Source organism: Lissotriton helveticus, chromosome 10, assembly GCF_964261635.1.
Source record: "Lissotriton helveticus chromosome 10, aLisHel1.1, whole genome shotgun sequence".
Lineage (NCBI taxonomy): Eukaryota > Metazoa > Chordata > Amphibia > Caudata > Salamandridae > Lissotriton > Lissotriton helveticus.
In genome coordinates, this window is record NC_136071.1 from 278,783,757 (window position 1) to 278,803,845 (window position 20,089).

At 46.5% G+C, this 20,089-nt stretch overlaps 1 protein-coding gene across 2 annotated transcripts in view; it reads left to right on the plus strand.

Moving 5' to 3' along the window:
- Nucleotides 1-20,089, plus strand: part of CCDC13 (coiled-coil domain containing 13) — a 431,895-nt gene that overhangs the window by 32,657 nt on the left and 379,149 nt on the right. For both annotated transcript variants that reach the window (XM_078665306.1, XM_078665307.1), the window contains exons 2-3: nt 14,325-14,554; nt 18,909-19,057. In XM_078665306.1, the coding sequence (XP_078521432.1) occupies nt 14,325-14,554; nt 18,909-19,057 (379 nt within the window). The remainder of the gene's footprint in view (nt 1-14,324; nt 14,555-18,908; nt 19,058-20,089) is intronic.

The window sequence follows — 20,089 nt, forward strand, 5'->3', positions numbered from 1 at the left end:
TGCCAGGTGCAGGAAATCAGCGTGGTCAGCACGGCAGCGGTCACAGCGGTCGCTGTCAGCCAAACCAAACCTGTATTTCCGAGCCGGAGTATAATATATTCTCTGAAGGAATTTGTAGTGAATAATTTTCAATCTGCTGCTAGCAGATACACGAGAGGTGAGCGTGCAGCAGTATTTCCACTGCTCGTCAGTAATGTCGATGGCAAGCTCAGCCGACCAGCGCAACCTAGCATTAGAGTCCGGCTCAGGGGCAGCTACGCGGATTTGGCGGTAAAGACCGGAGACCAAGTGGGTCCCGTCTTGTGACCCCAGCAGGAAGTGCAGTGGCGCTAGGGTATCAGGTTCATTGGGATAATCAGGTAAGATGTCCCGCATCCCCGCACGCAGCCGAATGTAGTAAAAAAGTTCAAGGCAGGTGCGCGACTGCGCCTTGAAGAACATTTCTTCAGTCTTGAAACTACCCTCATGGAACAGGTCGCCCCAACAGGCGATGAGTAATTTGTCACATAGGTGACGGAAACCACGTTCCGACAAGAGAGATAGTTGTGGGTGGAAAGAAAGTGGCAATTTAGGAGAGTAGGGTAGTGGGCATGACAGGCGTTCAGCAATGCGGCGCCATGCGTCCAACGTGCAGGAAACTGAGGTGTTCGCAGTGGTAATGGAAGTCTCAGGACAGTACAGCAGACCGTTGAGCGGTATAGGGTGTACGATCCAGTCCTCTACCGCTAAGTGCGGCATGAAAGGAGTTGGAGCCATCCAATGGTAGGCAAAGTGTGCCTGTGCACATTGGTAGTAAGTTTCAAAATCAGGGACGTCAAAGCCACCTCTATCGTAGGGGAGGGTCAGCGTCGACCATTTTAAGCGGGGGGATTTGCCACCCCAGAAAAGCCTGCGCAGTTCCGTGCGAAGCGTTCTGAAGAAAAAAGCGCCAGGGTAATAGGGGATATTAAGGAATAGGTACAGGAAGCGAGGTAAGATCACCATTTTAATGAGTGAGGCTCTACCCGCCATGGAGAGTGGCAGAGTGATCCACCTGTCCACTGAAGCAGTTAATTTGGTCATGGCTACTCCATAGTTGGCACGTAACGTCTCTTCTCTATCGCGAGAGATACGAATCCCCAGATATTTAAGATCATCGCTACACCACTCTAATGGGTAATCTAGAGGGAAAAACTGTACTGCGTCAGTGAGGGGAAAAAACTGCGACTTTGCCCAATTGATGTGGACACCTGATACCCCTCCGAACATTATGAATTCTCTAAGCAGGGGATTAAGATGCGTCTCAGGATGCTTAACATATAGTGTGATGTCATCAGCATATAGGGACACATCTATTTGCCGCTGCAGACATAGCACTGCTCCCTCTCGGTGTAGCTGCCGTAAACGACAGGCTAGAGGTTCAACCGCGATGGCAAACAGTAGGGGAGAGAGCGGGCATCCCTGCCGGGTGCCTCTAGTAAGTGCGATAGGTAGTGACAGGCGGCCATTGATTAGCACTCTAGCAGTGGGGTCAGTATACAAGAGCCGAACCCAAGAGATAAACAATTTGGGGAAACCCATGCTGGCTAGAACCGAAAAGAGGTAAGGCCACTCGATCGAGTCGAATGCCTTAGTGGCATCCAGGAACACGGCTGCGACAGGGATGTCGGGGTGAACCGTGCGAAGCAAGGCAAAGAGGGTGCGAAGATTATGGGACGTAGATCTCCCCGCCACAAAGCCAGATTGATCAGGCAGGACCAACCTGGTCATGAGCAGCGACAGTCGGGTGGCCAAGACCTTAGCTAGGATCTTGACATCGCAGTTTAGGAGGGATAGTGGTCGGTATGACTCACAGGTGGTGGGGTTTTTATCCGGTTTCAGAAGGGAGGTGATCACCACCTCACGCATAGAGCGGGGAAGTATCCCATCAGCTAGGGATTCCGTGAAGACTTCGCGGAGCACCGGTGCCATTATGTCGATGTAAGTTTTATAAAATTCGGCCGGTAAGCCATCGAGCCCCGGCGCCTTACCATTCCGAAGGGACATGATGGCCTCGCGGATCTCGTCTAGCTCGATAGGAGCCGCAAGAAACTCCCTGTTCCCATCGCTGAGCCAACATAATGCCACCTCGTTAAGGTATTCAGTGTACGGGGTGTGTTCCACTGCCGTAGAAGTATATAGTGTAGAGTAGTGCATCGTGAAGGTAGACAGTATTTCTGCCGGGTCCCTGACTATAGTTCCGGCGTCGCCAGTGAGCTCAAGTATAGTGTTGTGCACCCGAGATGGTCGTGTGATTGCAGCGAGCACTTTTCCTGGCCTATCACCCTCACAATACTTACGAGCCACCCAGTGTTTGCCCCGATATTTCGCCTCCCTGGCTGCTTCCTCCTCATACTCCGATAGTGTCTCCCTAAAGGTGGCGTGTAAGCGCGGGTCAGAATCTGTGGTCATGCGGTGTTCCAGAGTTCGTAGGCTGCGCTCCAGTGTAGCTATGGAGTGTAGGATATCACGCAGTACCCCGTGACTCTTGGAGATGCAGAAGCCCCGGATGGTGACCTTAAAAGCCTCCCAGATGTTCTCAACTGATTCTACCGAGCCTTTATTCCGTGGGAAAAAATCTGCTATTTCCTCACCCAGCTCAGTGCGGAAGACATTGTCCAGAAGTATATCAGGACGCAGTCGCCACTGAGGTCGTGGATCGTCCCACCCAGGAATGCTGAATTGCATAGACACAGGGCTGTGATCGGAAAAGGTTCTAGGCAAGTGTTCTACTCTTATCAACTCTGCAGTAACCTCCCTGTCAACTAGAAAATAGTCGAGACGCGCCCATGTCCCAGTGTGTGAGGTAAAGTGTGTCCCTTCCCGTCCCTGGGTATGCAGGTGTCTCCAGGCATCCAAGAGCCCACCCTCCTCCATGATTCCCTCCAATGTCGTTCTAGACCTGGGCTTGTAGGAGCTAACACCATCTGCCCTATCCATGGGGGGCACCAGTGCGAGGTTGAAGTCTCCACCCCATACAACATGTCGTGCCCCAACAGCTACAATCTTTCCCCATAGCGTAGAAAAAAAGGCAGGAGTATCAACGTTTGGTGCGTACATAGATACAAATACATAGACATCGCGGCCAACCCTTCCCCACAGTAAAGCATAACGCCCTTCTCTGTCCACCGCCTCTCCGAGACGATGAAACGGCACTCCGCGGGAAATGAGCACCGCAACCCCCCTTGCATAAGTCGAGTATGAGGAGAAAACACGGGCACTAGCCCACTTTGTCCCAAAAGTGGCATCGCCCTGAGCAGGCAGATGCGTCTCCTGCAGCATAGCAACTTGTACATGATGTCTGTTCAGATAGGCAATTATATTTCTGCATTTCCTAGCATTATTCAGACCCCTGACATTCCATGATACGCATGTCAATCTTGCACTTGCATTCGATACCGCCATAGATGCAGCAAGACTATATGTGAAAACACCCAAAGGGACACAGCGTCATGGCCACAGCCATCCCGCCCAAAACCCAAGGAAACACCATATCAGCAGAGAAAGATACAGTCTGAGCAATAGCAGCCTCGTAAAATCCAGCCTCCCCCCACCCACCCCAGCATCCCAAACATGCCAGTAGCCATGAATCCCACCCTCTTAGTCCCGCCCCAACCACCCTTCCAGCCGCAACAGCAGCAACAAAAAAACACAACCATGTAATGGGGAGCACCCAGTAGGGGTAAGGCATAGAGTGCGAACTGCCACCACCTGGTCCTAGCTCCAGTACTGTACTACCCTCGGTGGAGACTAAGACCAAGGGAGTGGTCCTTGGCGTACATTACCACTGGGGGTGCAGTGTCCAAGCATGTCCATCATTCTCCCATCACTCCAGCGATCGAAGTCCCACACGCTGTTGAAGAGACAGCAGGCGAGGCTGGCGTTGTCCACACATATTGCAAGTACAGTTAGTCATCCTGTTGTTCAGGGGGTATATCAGCATTCTCCAGGTCCTCGGCAGGCACATTCCCGCCCCTGCGCGCAGTACGCACAGATTTCAAAAAATCTTCTGCTTTCTGCGGGTTAGTAAAGAAACGTTGCTTACCCTGATGGGTAACTCGCAGTTTCGCCGGATACAGGAGGGCATAGTCAATTTGGGCCTCTCGCAGCTTTTTCTTTACGGGCAGAAACTTGCGCCTCTCGTCTTGGACCATCGGTGTAAAATCAGGGTATATTGAAAAAGTGACCCCATTATACTGCAGCGATTATTGAGTGCGGGCCGCCCGGAGGGCCGTGTCGCGATCCCGATAGTTCAATAGCCTTGCAATTATAGGCCTAGGAGGTAAGCCAGGCTGGGGGATCGGCGCCAGTGATCGGTGGGCCCTCTCCACTATGAACTGAGGAGAAAAAGCGTCCTCTCCGATGGAACCCCTAAGCAACTTTTCCACGTACAGCTCCATTCTGCCTGTGGCTGTGGATTCCGGAACATTCGTTATGCGGATGTTGTTGCGGCGACTGCGCGCCTCCAAATCTTCGTTCTTCGCCGCTATGACGCGCAGCAAATTGTCCATCCTGGCCAATTGCGACGTATGGGTCGCGGTGGTGTCCAAGTTGTCGGAAAGCCGCTGCTCCGCAGTTGTAATGCGTTCCTCATGGCGGTCAACCTTGTGCACAAGGGCATCCAGCCGAGCCGTTACCCCATCCACTTTTTCCACGACAGTGGCAAAGCCTTGTCGCATTTCTTGGATCAGACTCGTGAGGTCCGCCGCAGGGGCCGGGGGTGGGGGGGGGGTGGGTTGTGGAGAAGACGTGCTAGGCCCCGGGTTCAGCGGCGTCGATTTAGCGCCTCTGCGAGCATTGTCGAAACTCAGTTTGGGCTGGCGGTGTTCAGGGCGCCCCATGGTAGCTTCCAGCGACAGACCACAGACCCGGGTGGTCAGTAGCAGGGCAATTCAATGGGCCGGTGAAGGAGTGGTCAGTCGAAAGGGGCAGGACGGCCCCACCGCAGTGCACTTCAGTAGGATAGTACAGGAGAGACGGCGACGAGCTCCGCCAGTCTGCACCCTCCCAGGCTCCAGAGAAGCGACAGTGGACGCAGGAGCACCCAGGGGACACCAGTGTTGCCCGAGGCGGAACCCAGGCTTCAGGGCCCGCAGCGGGTCCAGTTCAAGAGGATCCAGGCCAGCAGGACAGACAGCAGTGGCCAGCAGCGAGGGAGAGAGCCCCCCCGGGGATCGCCACGCAGGGGGGCAATCCAGGGCCCACTCTCAGGAGGGAGACACAGCAAGCCCCCGCCCCGACAGTATCTCCAGGTCTGGCCCCGGCGTAGGGGCCCGTCAGCAGGGAGCACGGGGCAGAGGTAAGTCCCAGCGCGGTGGGGTCAGGCCTCAGACCCTGCAGGACCGTCAAGATCCGCCGCGCCGGCCAGTTGCGGTGGCGAGGCGGGAATCAGTCCGGGCAGGCCGCAGCCCCGTTCAGCACGGGAGAATCAACCCCCCCCAGGCACCAACAAACCAGGGGCCACCAGCGGTGGGAAGGGGGGGGGGACGCAGCTCAGGGCAGGGCAGCCAGTCGTCTCCTACCCTCACGATGATCGCCGCACGTCTTCCCAGCAGGATCGCAGGCTGTGGCGGCGAGGTGCGGCCTGTAGACTCGTGGCGATCCCCAGGGTCGCGTAAGTACAGCAGCCGTTCCGGCGCCTGCCCGAGCTCCAGTGGCAGGGTCGGTCAAACTGCTAGCCTCCGTATCTCTGGTTCCGGAGCACTCAGAGCCGCCAGAATTGGAGCGAGCGTGGGGAACAATGCAGGAGTCAGGATCCAATCTTCGTGGGGTGATTTAGCACCCCGTGGCGCAGGATAAGAGAAGGATCATGCGCCAAGGAACGGGAGCTGCGCGTCTAGGCAGCCATTCCGTAAGCGCGCCCTCTAGCGCCCCCCGATTATAGTGGTCTTTAAAGTGGTAGCAGCCTTCAGGGTTATCTGGAAGGAGTGTGAAGCAGCTTGTTTCACCAGTTTAATCTTATAGTGTAGGTTAAATGAAAAGAACCTCAAAGTGTTTGTATAAAAATACTTCTATTTATTACACATCACTCACTAACACATTGGTATATATCCTACCTGGAGATACCAGCACAATACACAAGAAAACTACAATTGCAATAGGGTAAGCAGCCCAAAATTCAGTTGTCTCCAGGGGAGACTAAACCATATATTAAGAAAGTGGAATGCGAATTGTAGAGGAGGACAGGACTTGGACCAGAAGACCCAGAGGAGTAGGGACACAAGGAACCACCCAAGGTAAGTACCTAGGAACCCCACGAAAGCTGTGTGCAGGGTGGGATCACAGCAGCGTGACCAATGGAAGTCAATGGAGAAGTCATGGTCACAGTTTTGCAGAAGAAGGACCCTTCTCCGAGGACCCCCAAGAATTCCCTTGGAGGATGGAAGTTTGGAGATCTACCCCACCGTGGATGCCCGGGAACCAGGTTAGCTACACCAAGGAAGCCAGGCGCATAGGGGTGTAGAGACGTCAGGGACCCCTGTAGATTACAATGGAAGACTTTAAATGCCTCTGCAGAAGCAGGTAAAGAAGTTCTGTGGAATCCAAGGGTGGATTCTGTAAGTGAATAACCTGCAAGCAGAGGGGACTGAGTTTATGCCACTCTGGAGTAACCAAGAGGCATGAAGACACAATGTCCACCGATGTCAGCAGGTTCAGAAGATTCGGCTGTGACCTTGTCGCTGCAGCTGTGAGGACCAGGCGACAATGAGTAAGTCGTGCACGTGCAGTCCCACGTCGGAAGTCAGTGACTAGGTGGTCGGTGTCCGGTAGGAGCACCAGCAAGTCTTCGCAGCCGCACCTATCGTGGAGAACGAAGAAAGAGCAGTGTTGGGACCAGCAAGGTACAAGGTAATTACCAACAGCAGGCAAGTCATAGCAGGCCCAAGCAAGCAGGGGAGTCCTCCTCAATCAGTAGAATACCCTCAGGAGGACCCAGAGGTCAAAGGCACAGTAGTCACTAGAGAACCTTGCGCAGCTCACCAAAAACGAAGGCCCAGTGTGCAGAAAATGCGGTGAGGACACTGAGCTTGGAGGGAAGAGATTCTGGGTGCTGAAGCTTCTTGTAGCCCGAAAATCTCTTGAGTGTAGAGCCAACAAGCCTTGGCAATAGCAAGTCGACGCGATGAACAGGGGTTCGGTCCCTGCGGTTCCAACGAGGGATACTAGCCTCAAGATTGCAGAGAGGTCAGGTCAGGCCTCGAGGTAGTTGCAGAACCACCACCTGTGTTGCCTCAGAAAGGCTGCAGACCAGCCAGCTTCGTTGTGGTGCCTGTAGATGCAGGGGAGTGACTCCTTCACTCCAAGGGAGATTACTTTGGTTGTCTTTGATGCCACGTGTCTGTCAAAGAACCTGGACGAAACACAGACACAAACGACAAAGAAGACTTGCAGAATAGCGAGACCTAGAGCAGCAGGAGCCTTCCTTGGTGCAGTCTTGCACTAGGCGAAGCCCAAGTGTCTAGATGGTTGAAGAGTGGCGTGGTTTCATTCTTGAGTCTTGTCCCACGACGAATCCAAGGACGCACCCACCGGTAAGCCCTTAATTAACCTTGAAAAAGGATTGGAACATCTCAGGGGACACTCTCAGAGGAGGAGCTGGACAGAGAGGAGCATACTCCCATGTCCTTTGTCAAGTTTCACACCAGGGCGGGAGCCAAGGGTACCCTGAACTAGCGCAAACTGGAGAATGCAAGCACACTAAATGTGCCCTTCAAAGCAGTCTGGTGGTGCTGACAAGCACCCCACCCCAGCCCAGTACACTAATTCTTGTCTGGGAGGTGGTCACACCTCCTGTGACAGTAAACTTATTGTTCTACCTTCCCCTGCTTGATCTTGGCTAAGCAGTAGGAGGGCAGAATCGTGTCTGTGGCCGCCGGCAGCATTAGCCTGCCCTCAGACCGTGGAAGTCTGTTACCAGGAATGCAGTGGGGTACCCTAAGGCCCCCGAGTACATGGGATCATACTTCCAGCACTGGAATAGGTCTTGGGGCATGATTTCAACTTGTTTGATACCAAGCATGACCGGGTTTGGTGCAACCACTGTAAGACATCTCGTAATGACTGATGTCCACTATATGTATTAAAATGGCTGAGCGCACTTACAAATCCTGCAGAATCTACTCCGGGGTTTGTAGGGTGTTCTGATCATGCAGGGGCACCCTCACACCTATAACCAAGCACCCTGCACTCAGGAATGAAGAGCCTGCCATAGGGGTGACAAATAGGTTTTAAGTGCAGTGACCTCAGATATCATGAGGTGCAAGCACCAACTTACACAGATCTGCAGTGGCAGGCCTGTAGTCACAGTTTGAGTGGACTTTCGTGGGTGGGACTGTACATGGTGCAGCCCATGGGAGACCCCTGGTGTACCTATGCCCTGGGTACCTTAGTACCATATACTAGGGACTTACAAGGGTACACCAATGGCCAATTGTCGATATACAAAAGTACTTACCATGGTCAATTTAGGGAGAAAGCACCGTGACAGGGGTCCTGGTTAGAAGGATCTCTGACCAGACTGGGTCAATAACATACTCACACCAAGCAAAAAATGGGGGTAACCATGAAAACAGATCCTACTTTCCTACAGAGAGCAACAGTGTTAAAGAGTCGCTAGGTGAGTCATCAGTCGGGAGTTGTTCTTCCATTTCCCCTCCTTCTACACAGGAAGTGTTGCATTATCTTAAGGCTACTGGGAATACCGGTCCCGACCCATTACCTATCATTGTCATAAAATTGGATCCGGACCCATGGGCATCCTACGTAGTGACGCTTTTCTGCTACTGTTATTATACTGGGGTGATCTCTGGTTCATGGAGGGGTAGTGTTTTATTGCCGTTAGATAAAAACAAGCCCCTGAAACATACCTAGCATTTATAGGCAGTTAACCCTGTTGGACGCCGTAGGAAAGATCTTTTCTAAATGTATTTTATCTAATCTACTAGAATGGGTGGAGGAAAATATATTGTACCACTGGAGCAGACCGGTTTTAAATCAGGCCACTCTACTCTGGATAATAGAACTGTAATAAATCTTATGTTGGAGAAATTTGTGAAACGGAGAGGAATGCCTGTCTATGTAGCCTATATTGATTACTCAACTGCTTTTGATTGCATAGGTAGGCAGACACTTTGGAGGAAGTTAAATGCCTTGGGAATTCCTGGGGGTCTTCTACAACTCATCATTGCTCTTCACACCGCTACCTGGTGTCATGTTATTTTAGGAGGTAGGCAGGGTACGATTCCAAAAATCCCTACCAGGGATGCCTGCTGGCACCCTCCTTTTTAGGTCTCGCCTGAGCCAATGCGCTTGTGCATTGCTCTGGCGAGATTATAGTAAGGGGAAAAGAACAGTCTACCAAAACGGATGATTAGACACAGTTCATGTGATCTATGCGCATGCACAACGCCAGCCACATCACACACCACCATTTGTCTGTGCCTCGCATCAGACTTCAAAGGCTGCCGCTCCCCCCCCAATCAAACTTCCAAGGCTGCCGTTCCCCGCCCCCCGCATCAGACTTCAAAGGAATGCGCTCCCGCCACAGCAATGCCGAGAGCTTGTCTCTGCCTGCTCTCCCGTGTGCTTGCATCTTCCTTCTTTGGCCCTGGGTGTTTTCCGTGTTCTCCCATTCAGTTCCTCCTCTACCCCGTACTTGATTGCTGTCCAAGCCCCATCCGCCTGCTCTCCTGTGTGCTTGCATCTTCCTTCCTTGGCCCTGGGTGTTTTCCGTGTTCTCCCATTCAGTGCCTTCTCGACCCCGTACTTGATTCCTGTCCGAACCCCATCCGCCGGCTCTCCCGTGTGCTTGCATCTTCCTTCCTTGGCCCTGGGTTTTTTCCTTGTTCTCCCATTCAGTGCCTTCTCGACCCCGTACTTGATTGCTGTCCAAGCCCCAGCCCTCACTGCCTCTATCATTAGAGCTTTGACGATGTAGGCTCATGGGCCCCCCAAATCCTGAATAAAGTAGCTGCCGTAAAAAGATCTTCGGTTGCTATTTTAGGTTTTGCGAAGAGACTGGGTGGTAAACCAGCTGAGGCAATATTGTCCATCTATAAAGCTAAAACTCTGGCCATTGCAAGATATGGGGCAGCAATATGGGGATATAAAGATACAACTCTCATCCAGAGAGAAGAAAATAAATTCCTGCGCGCCCTATTAGGGCTCCCTCAATCAACTGCCACATATGCAGTATACTTGGAGCTTGGGATGGGATATATTACAGACCTATTAAACATGGCCCCCATCCTACTATGGATCAGAACCTGGCTGAACCCCAATCTCACACTGAACCATAAGATCATCAGGGACTGTATGCTACTCGATAAAGTAACGGAAATTCAATGGCTGTCCTTCATTAAATCTACATCTAATATCCTAGGGCGTCCAGAGATTTATACTAACCCAGAAGGTTTAACAAAAGCTGATATCAACTGGGTAAAAATAAACTTTATAAGATCAAGAGAAACGGATCGTGAACCTACAGAAATAACTAAACCAACTGTGAGGGCCCATTGCATGTTGTTGCTATCTATGCCTTCTCAACCATATCTGTCAATTGTCACTAAACCCTTCCACCGATGGTTGCTTACTAAATTCCGTTTTAATCAGTCGCATTTACTATTGGGATCTTTTAGCAAGTGGTGTAAACCAGAGGATGCTGCTCCTTGCAAATGTGACGATCATTCATATCAGGATACGATGCAGTTTGTGTTCTTCTGCCCATTTTATATGGGAGGCAGGAAAAAGTTTATCACCCCATTATTAAAACACAGGGGGTTCCTGCAGGTTAAACCTGCATTACTCTATCTCCAATTAATGGAATCCTCCGCTGTCATGTTTGGGGTAGCAAACTTCTTAGTAGCATCTATCCGTAACAAGAAACTATGATCATTGGGGCAAACATCCTCGGAATATCTAATATCCCAAATTGAAATTATTCCCACCAATTAATTGAGATTATACATGACGCTAAATTTGTAGCTTTTAAAACATGTATTGAATCAGTGTCGATCTCGTATAATTTGCAAGCTATATTGTATAATAATCAATTCGACACCACTGTGTTTTGCATATATGAAATGTACATTTTTGTAAAATAATTTTAATGTATTTTTGTACTTTTGATTTTATCCTGTGATTGAATAGCATACTTTTATGATTTTAAAATAATCGAATAAAGTGGATTTTGACTTGACTTGACTATCATTAGACACTCTCCCTGTGTTTTCCTGTTTCCCCTTGCTTTTTCCCGGCTCCATCATTCTGTGCTTTGATAAACTGAACGCGCTTTGTAGCACTCAACCCTGCGTGTTCTTAGCTTCAGTCTATGTGCTGCTGCACCACATCACTCAGAGACCCAACCACATCACTCGGGGGCACCACCACATCACTCAGGGACACCACCACATCACTCCGGAGCACCACCACATCACTCAGGGGCACCACTCAGGGACACCACCATATCACTCAGGGACACCGCCATATCACTCAGGGACACCGCCACATCACTCAGGGGCACCACCACATCACTCAGGGACACCACCACATCACTCAGGGACACCACCACATCACTCGGACACCACCACATCACTCAGGGGCACCACCACATCACTCAGGGGCACCACCACATCACTCAGGGGCACCACCACATCACTCAGGGGCACCACCACATCACTCAGGGACACCACCACATCCCTCGAGAACACCACCACATCACTCAGGAACACCACCACATCACTCAGGGACACCACCACATCACTCGGGGACACCACCACATCACTCGGGAACACTACCACACATCACTCAGGGACACCACCACATCACTCAGGAACACCACCACATCACTCAGGGACACCACCACATCACTCAGGAACACCACCACATCACTCAGGGACACGACCACATCACTCGGGGACACCACCACATCACTCAGGGACACCACCACATCACTCAGGGACACCACCACATCACTCAGGGACACCACCACATCACTCAGGGACACCACCACATCACCCGGGGAAACCACCACATCACTCTGGGACACCACCACATCACTCTGGGACACCACCACATCACTCTAATACACCACCACATCACTCTAATACACCACCACATCACTCTAATACAACACCACATCACTCAGCCCAACCACATCATCACTCAGCACCACAACAGCACTGTCCTTGCTTGCTACCAATAAGCATTGCCATAGCCAATAGGACTCGCATTAGGAAACTGTAAGCTATTGGTTTTGTGAATAACAATGCTATTAATGTATATATTTTCAAAGCCAACACATATAAAATAAAAATTGTCATTTATAATACCAATAGCTCACACTTTCCTAATGCGACACCTATTGCATTGCAAATGCTTGTTTCACTATATATGGCCAATCTACCCGATGTGTTAGGTTAGGTACCTGGTGATGCCCCAAAATTCGGCTCTTATCCTTTAGATACACTCCTTTATTCGGACAATATTGTCCTGCTAGACCTGCTCTTAATGGTCTTCAGAAACGTCTTGGTACCTTGTCATTTAATTGTGATGCTCAGTTCCTGAAGGTAAATATAAATAAAACTAAGGGCATAAGTTTTTGTCCAAAGGGTGTCGGATTATACAAAGTATAAGTGGTCTTATAATAATTCTGCCATAGAAGTAGTAACATCTTACCCTTATCTTGGAAGAATTATGTCAGCAAACTTGGCTGACAGCTAACATATTGCACATATATCAAATAAGGTGTTTGTCCATGGAAATGCCCTAAAAGGACTTTACGGAGCAACAGGTCACAGGCACTTTATTAATCTCTTAACAGTATATAAAATAAAGATTCTGCCAACTCTTTTATACGCCATAGAGACAATAAATATGAATCAATGGCACTTTATGCATAAGGTAAAGGGGAAGATTCCTCACATTATTTACACTTTAAATTCTGTGGTCACAACAGAAGCCCTAAGGATGGAATTAGGATTGGTGAGCACTTTTAAAAGAGGACTAGCTGCTATTTTATGATAGTACTATTGTAAACTACATGCTAAAGGAAAGTCTTTCAGGAGTCTTATGGCTTCAGAATGTTTTCTCCTACAATAGAGGCTGGATAATTTTTAACTAATATTTTAACTGCACTTCAACACTTTTCTTTGCCTAGATTAGATATCCTGAGTATGAGCAACATTCACCTCAAAAATCATTTAAACCACGGCATGAAAAATACTTCCATGGAAAATGATAGAGAGATGTGTAGAGTATAATCTAATTTCCTTTGTATTATTCAGTCATGTCAGGCAGCAGTCCCTCAAGTGTATTTGAAGTGATACCTTGAACACAGGGTGCGAAGATGCATAATGCTATGTAGGCTGAAAATGTTTACCGTTAAAAGCTGTGATGGATGCTTGGCAGAATGTAGTTTGGGAGGAGAGATTATGCACCTTATGTTATATTGATGTACATTGTATATGTGTTTGTTCCGTTTTAAACATTTATCAACACATTTTTAAAGCCACATATTACAAAATATGGTACTTCAACAACAAAAGCTGCAGTGGAGATAATAAATCACCCAGTTAATGAGTTAATGCTGTTGTGTTAATCAATGTAATTTTGTATATTGTAGATCTCATTCTAAGATCTAAATCTCTAATAAAAACCTTGAACCTTATATTGAGATGGTAAAACAATTTACAACTATAACAGTGATGTTAGTGCAGACAATGCAGCGCTCATACAGGGAACATAAATACAGAGACACGGTACAAATCCGAAGGTTGAAGAAATGATTTACATCAATGGTCCGCAGAGATAATATCAATTTGTATACAGTCACTCTCAGCGAGCCTCCAAGCACTAGACAACAAAGGAGGGGACGCCGATGTTATTTTGTTTTTGCTGGAATTGCGATTCTTTCTCAACAAGCGCATCAAATGATGGGAAGCACAAACGGCAGCAGCGACTCGTGTGAGGTGTTGAATTTTGGGAAAACCTTATGTAATGATGGTGACCATATATTTTGAGGGACTAATTAATCACACAAATTTTGTTATATTAGTCAGATGGCAAAGGTCCTGCTATGACTTTACAAGTTGTCATGGGTCTCTCATTTGAACATTATTGTTCATTGAAACATCTAAATCATGGGTGGAAACAAACCAGATGAATGCATAAAAAGATATACACATAACTAAAGAAAAATCAAAAATATGTTTTTTCAGATTTGCTTATTGCAAATAAGCCAGTGAATTCAGAATACCTTCAATATTTTTCACAAACTAAGTCTCTGGATTTTGTTTGAATGCTTTCAGATACCAATGGAGTCAGATGATAGTGTGAATGAAAACCTGAGGCTTCAGTTTAAGGCTCTACAAGAACAGCAGCAGAGAAGGCTTCAGAGGTTGCAAGAGAAGAAGAAAGAGAAGCAGCACACACCTGATCTGAAGGCCGATTCACGCACAAGGACCGATGCTTTCGGGGTTCAAGATGAACTCCACCTGTTTCAGTTGGGTACAGACTCTTCTAGTGATATAGGCAAAAGGTGAGAACGTCTAAGATTATGCTTTACTTCATGAAAATCAATGAGCAAGATTCAGATGCCTAGAACAATGTTATTATTTTCCGTTTGTTGTTTTATATAGTGCAGCCTAGACCATCTTAAGTAATAGACCACATTACAGAATTAGCAATGTGCAGAGGGAATAAATGTTTAAAAGGCACAGGATTACAAGAAGGCAAATATGCCATGAAAATAGAATTGATTATCATTTAATAGGATAATTGCAGGAAAACCCTAGAATCGGAGGGGGGCAGAGGTAAAAAAGAACTAGCCCCCAGATTCATCAATGTCCCGATTTGCGAGTTCTTAATAGCGATTATTAAGGAATCGCTATTAAAGACTCGCAAAACGGGATTCATGTAGAAATCGCACAATTAAATGCGATTTCTACTGCTTCCTTATTTGCGATTAGCAATTAGCGAATTGCAAATAAGGAATGACTCCCCATTCATTCCAATGGGCCAAGGCCCATGGGAATGAATGGGGAGTCATTCCTTATTTGCGGTTAGCAATTAGCGAATCGCAAATAAGGAAGCGATTTCAAGAGTGCCAGGGTGTCCAAAGGACACCCTGTAGCACCCCTGAAATACAAATGTACACAGGTGTTGCGCACACACATGTCCAAAGGACATGTGTATGTGTAACATACAACTTAGAAAAATGCACTAAAGAGCATTTTTCTAAGTTTTCGCTATTTACCACGAAGTTACACTTCGCGGTAAATAGCGGCCCCATATTGCGAATTCGCAATTTTAATAAGGTTCATGAATAGCATTTAAGGAATCTCTAATTGAGATTCCTTAAATGCGATTCTTCGCAATTAAGCGATTTCTGTAATTGCGATTTTTGCATTTGGGATGATGAATCCCAAATGCAAAAATAGCGCTCGCAAAGGGCCGGATTCTCAGAATCTGGCCCTTTGCGAGCCGATTTTACATTGATGAATCTGGCCGTAGGTTATAACTAAGTTATATAACACATTCGTACTGTCATGGGAGAAATATGGTGTTGAAGCAAAAGCAGACATAACTTCTCTCACATTGATCATTTATGTTTACCAATCAAATGAGGAGATGCCGTTGGTACAAAAGGTGTTTAGTTTCACATTTGAAGACTTTGTATAAGGGATTTGGTTTGATGGTAGGCTGATTGATTACCCCATCTTAACTACGCTTCATGAGAAAACTTGCTTACGCTTTATCTTCTTTTTACATGGGTATTCGAGCAAGCTCTGTGATCACCGCTAATCACACAGGGCAACCAATTTAGGGGCTAGATAATTCAAAGTCCCAAAGTGTTGACTTTTGTAGATAAATCAGGTGAAATTGTACTGCTGGCATCAATTGAGTGCCACATCAGAGTGGTCACGTTTAGAATACTGTAGTCATCTTTACTGGAGGCATTGACCATCCAAGCAGCTTGCTGTATGTAAGTCTGCCCTGAGGAGAGTGAGATTTAACTTTAGTGTTGAACTCTGTAGGGAGTTAGTTTAGTTTAGTTTTAATTTATTGGTTTTGTACAGCACTCATGCTCTAATGGAGGTTACAAGAATATGCATTAGGGCATAGCTAATTCAAGAGAATGTAGGGGTCTATGCATGAAATCAGAATACATTGTGCTTCGTAGTCCAAGCACTTTATAATTACCAGCACTTACAATTTCGATAGCAATGTCCAGTCTTGATAAGAGTATGAATTGAACCATTTGTTTAAATTCTTCATCCAGCAGAAAGCTTTGATTCCACACAGGAGTCTGATTTGAACCTGTGACCTAATATGAATTTGGAGGTTGAGATTCTTGTCCGAAATGAAGCCCAGGGATTTATTCCATCACAGACTGTGGGCTCTCATGTGTATTCTATACATTCTTTAAAGTCTGCATGGACATGAATAATTTGGGTGGCTTCTTCTGTAAGAATGTTGTTTTTGAGGGGCTTAATTTGAGGGAGGGTTGTGACATCCTTCAAGATAAAAAAAATCTAATTCAGAATAAATGTGATTTTGAGAGGAAGTGTTCAAATAGAACAGTGTCACCGCCATAGAATTTGTATGAGGTGTTGCCATTTTTTTTTTAGATAAAAGCCAAGAGATTCCATCCTTTAGGCACTCCGTACTGTAGAGTAGAGTAGAGTAGAGGGGTTAGAGAGGGTTTTTTGTGTGTTTTTTTTTTGCATTGGCATTGGTTACCATGATATTATGTGGAACAGTTTGAGTAGGAGGATGTGGAGGCAAGAGTCAATTTTTCATAAGATATCTAATGCATTGTCTATGAATTGTAGCATTGTAGTGTCCGTGCTGCTGCCCGGTTGAAAACCTGATTGGAAGTCGTCAAGCATTTTCTCCTTTAATGTTTCTGTGAAGGTTTCTCCACAAAGCTTTCCAAGACTTTTACTAATTTCTTCTTATAGGCACCAGCTATTTATTTAGCAGAAGAGTAACCAGGATATTTTGGGGGATTTCTGAAAAGCTCCTTGCAAGAGTGATGCTTTAATTTTTTTAAAGTTTTGGAAAGGAATCAAAGATTAACAGATGTGTTTGATGAGAGAGGTTACTTTGGGATCTGTGAAAACAGTAGATGGTCTAAGCTCTGAAATGGGTTTCCTCCACATATACAGGAGGCCTTCTCTGAACGTAGATCAGGTAATCATGTTTTTCTGACTTTCCCAATTCAATAAAGCTGAGTGAAAGCATCATCAGGGAGAGTATGTAGTGCTATTGTTATCTGGGAGAATTATTCAGCCAAGTTTTAGTTAGCCACAGCGGGCCAAATTGTTTTTTTTAAGCTGATATGATCTTGTATAAAATACAATTCAAAGAGGTCCATACTCCGTTCCTCAGGGGAGTCAATGCGGTCTTGATTATTTGATGCTTACTATGGTGGGAGTTTTAGAGGCCCCCTTAAGATGGACTATTTGAACCTTAAGTTCCATTGAAGATCTACAATGTCTCTAGGATAAGTATGCTATACTTTCACCAGGGTCGTTATCACTTTGAGATCTCGAGTTGCAGATCAGCACTTTATGAGGGATTTGGTGAAGAAATAGAATATATATTTTAACTCATTTGGGTGGTTTCTGAGGCTTTGCGGCCCGATTATGACTTTATGACAAGATGGGGGCCTCCCACTGCCGCATTAAGAGTTAAAACCTGGCCTGGCAGTGTTGCGACTGCGGTGCCTTGGCAGCGGCACGGTTCGGCTCATAGCCGCCGTGGCACCGCCTCTTGCACATCAGCACACTGTGCACCAATCACCATGTTGTGCATGTTACACAGCGCACGCACAACAGTGCAAGAAGAGGGGGGCACAACATGTGCCCCATGCACACATCCCTTGAGATACAACACCTTGCGGCCCTGTTTGGGGCCCTTTCCCTGCCTTTCCGCCAACATTTTCATGGACAGGCACTCAAAGCAATCCATGCTTTAGCTCTGCTTTCCCTCTTTCTAACAAATCCAGAGTCTTGGTCTTGAGCAATGCTGGCTCTCGTTATCTTGGTTCACAATCTATCCCTGAGCTCGGGTAACTAATGTTTATCTGGAAGTTTCGGAACGCAAAATTACATTCCTGTGGTCACCAGATTTTTATGGTTATAAAGGTTATAGCTAGCTCTACACTGAAAGACTGAGAAAAAGAAAACCCCTTTCTCCGAGTCCTCTGGTTCTTTGTACCTCTAGCTGCACAGTGCTATTCCCTAGTAGAAGAAACAGGATACTTGCAGTTTCCAATTAAGTGTTCTCTGAAAGGTTGGAGTGGAAACTATTAAAGAAGAGGGGGTCTTGATATGGATAGGGTCCCATTTAGTTAAATCTGATATTGAATTGATTATGTATTTTCAACATGTAGACCACATTGTGTCACTTCGAAATGTTCTCTCACATTGGTGCCAAGAGATAGTGTAGAATCAATTTGCACATTCCTTATCTGGTGCCTGGTGAATGCAAAATATGTGCGTCACTGGCCAGAGGTCAAGATTCTCTTTCACACATTCACTTGTATTGCCATTAAATCACACACAAGCACTAGTACATTCTGTTAGATCAGGTTGCATACATCTTAGGTATCAGCTTACATCCATGGAAACTGGTCTTAATATCCCTTCCCAAACAATTTAGGTGCCGGGCTACTGACTTCCTACTCTGTAAATAAAATAAAATATTTGCATGTGCTTCGCACAAGCACTTTAATTGATGTATATTATCTCCTTCATTTGCACAGTCCTGGGCTTCTTGCTACTTTACATGAAAAATAAATATATTCACATATGTGTTTGTTTAATTGCCCTGCATCTTACCAAATCCTGATGGAGGTTTCTGCTGACAATTCCTTAATATTACAGGCTACTGGAAGACGAGAATGAACAACTACAAGAACAGCTGCGAGAAGTTAAAGATGAAAATGGTAGACTTTACAAACTGCTGCAGGAGAAAGACTTTGAAATTCGGCATCTAAAGAAGAAAGTGGAGGAAGACAAATTTGCTCTGGCAGGTAGAGACAGGTCCTGCAATCCCTGTCATGTTTAGGTGTTCGTGTGGGGGGAGGGGGGGGTCTTCTGGCAATCTGTTTCTTGCATCGCAAGATGCAAACAACCTGCATGTATGGGACAGACTAAAACACAAACCACACAATATCTGGTTATGTGAACCCCCTTATTTTAACTTGTGCCACAGTATAAGACTTGACAGTTTACCCTAACTGCATAGAAATGATCAGTTTGCCTTTGTGAGGTGAAATTAGCAGAGAAAGTTATCTATTTTGTTTTACCCCCGATCTGATATCGTCCTTTCCTTGCATTCTCTTGCCTTTAACCTATTTCTAAGCATATTTGTACCCTTCCAGGCTTCCTGGAACACCCCAGTTTGGTATTTATTTAATTTGTTTCAGAAGTTTCTTTTTCATGCCTTTCTTATGAAATTATACCAAGGCTATCTAAGGTCAGCTGTTGATAAGTGATAGTGGCAGAAGAATATTTCCCTCATACATGCAGCATGGTTCAACAGTGTCTAAATTTAATTTGGCTATATACTGTCTATAGGTATATTCATAAGCACACAATTCTGAGAAACTGCAATGCAGGGCAATTTCATGCAGTGAATTTGTGTTGCTTTTAGAACAGCAATCATGCATTTGGAATTGTTACTCAGTAGAATACCAGTGTCAGATCCAAAGGAAAACCTGACCTTGGAAACTTCAGTCACGTTTTTCCACAAATAATTTTTGGTCTGCTTTTCCTTAGCCATGGTGTTTGACCTTCCTGTGTAATATATGCATTGTGTGGTATCCACCTTCCTTGATTTAATGTTTGTTCCACCCATTGGTTCACAGGTGATGATGAATGAATTGTTCAGGTAAGTTATCTAGAGTTGATAATTACATGATGAAAATAAAGTGAGAGTTTCACCAGTCTCTCTTCTTCCTTAGCAGATACCAGATGAACACATTTTAATAAACTGAATTTGCATTGGTAATTTCAAATAAGTTACTCCACCTTAATATTGACTCCAGAATATCGTGATCAAG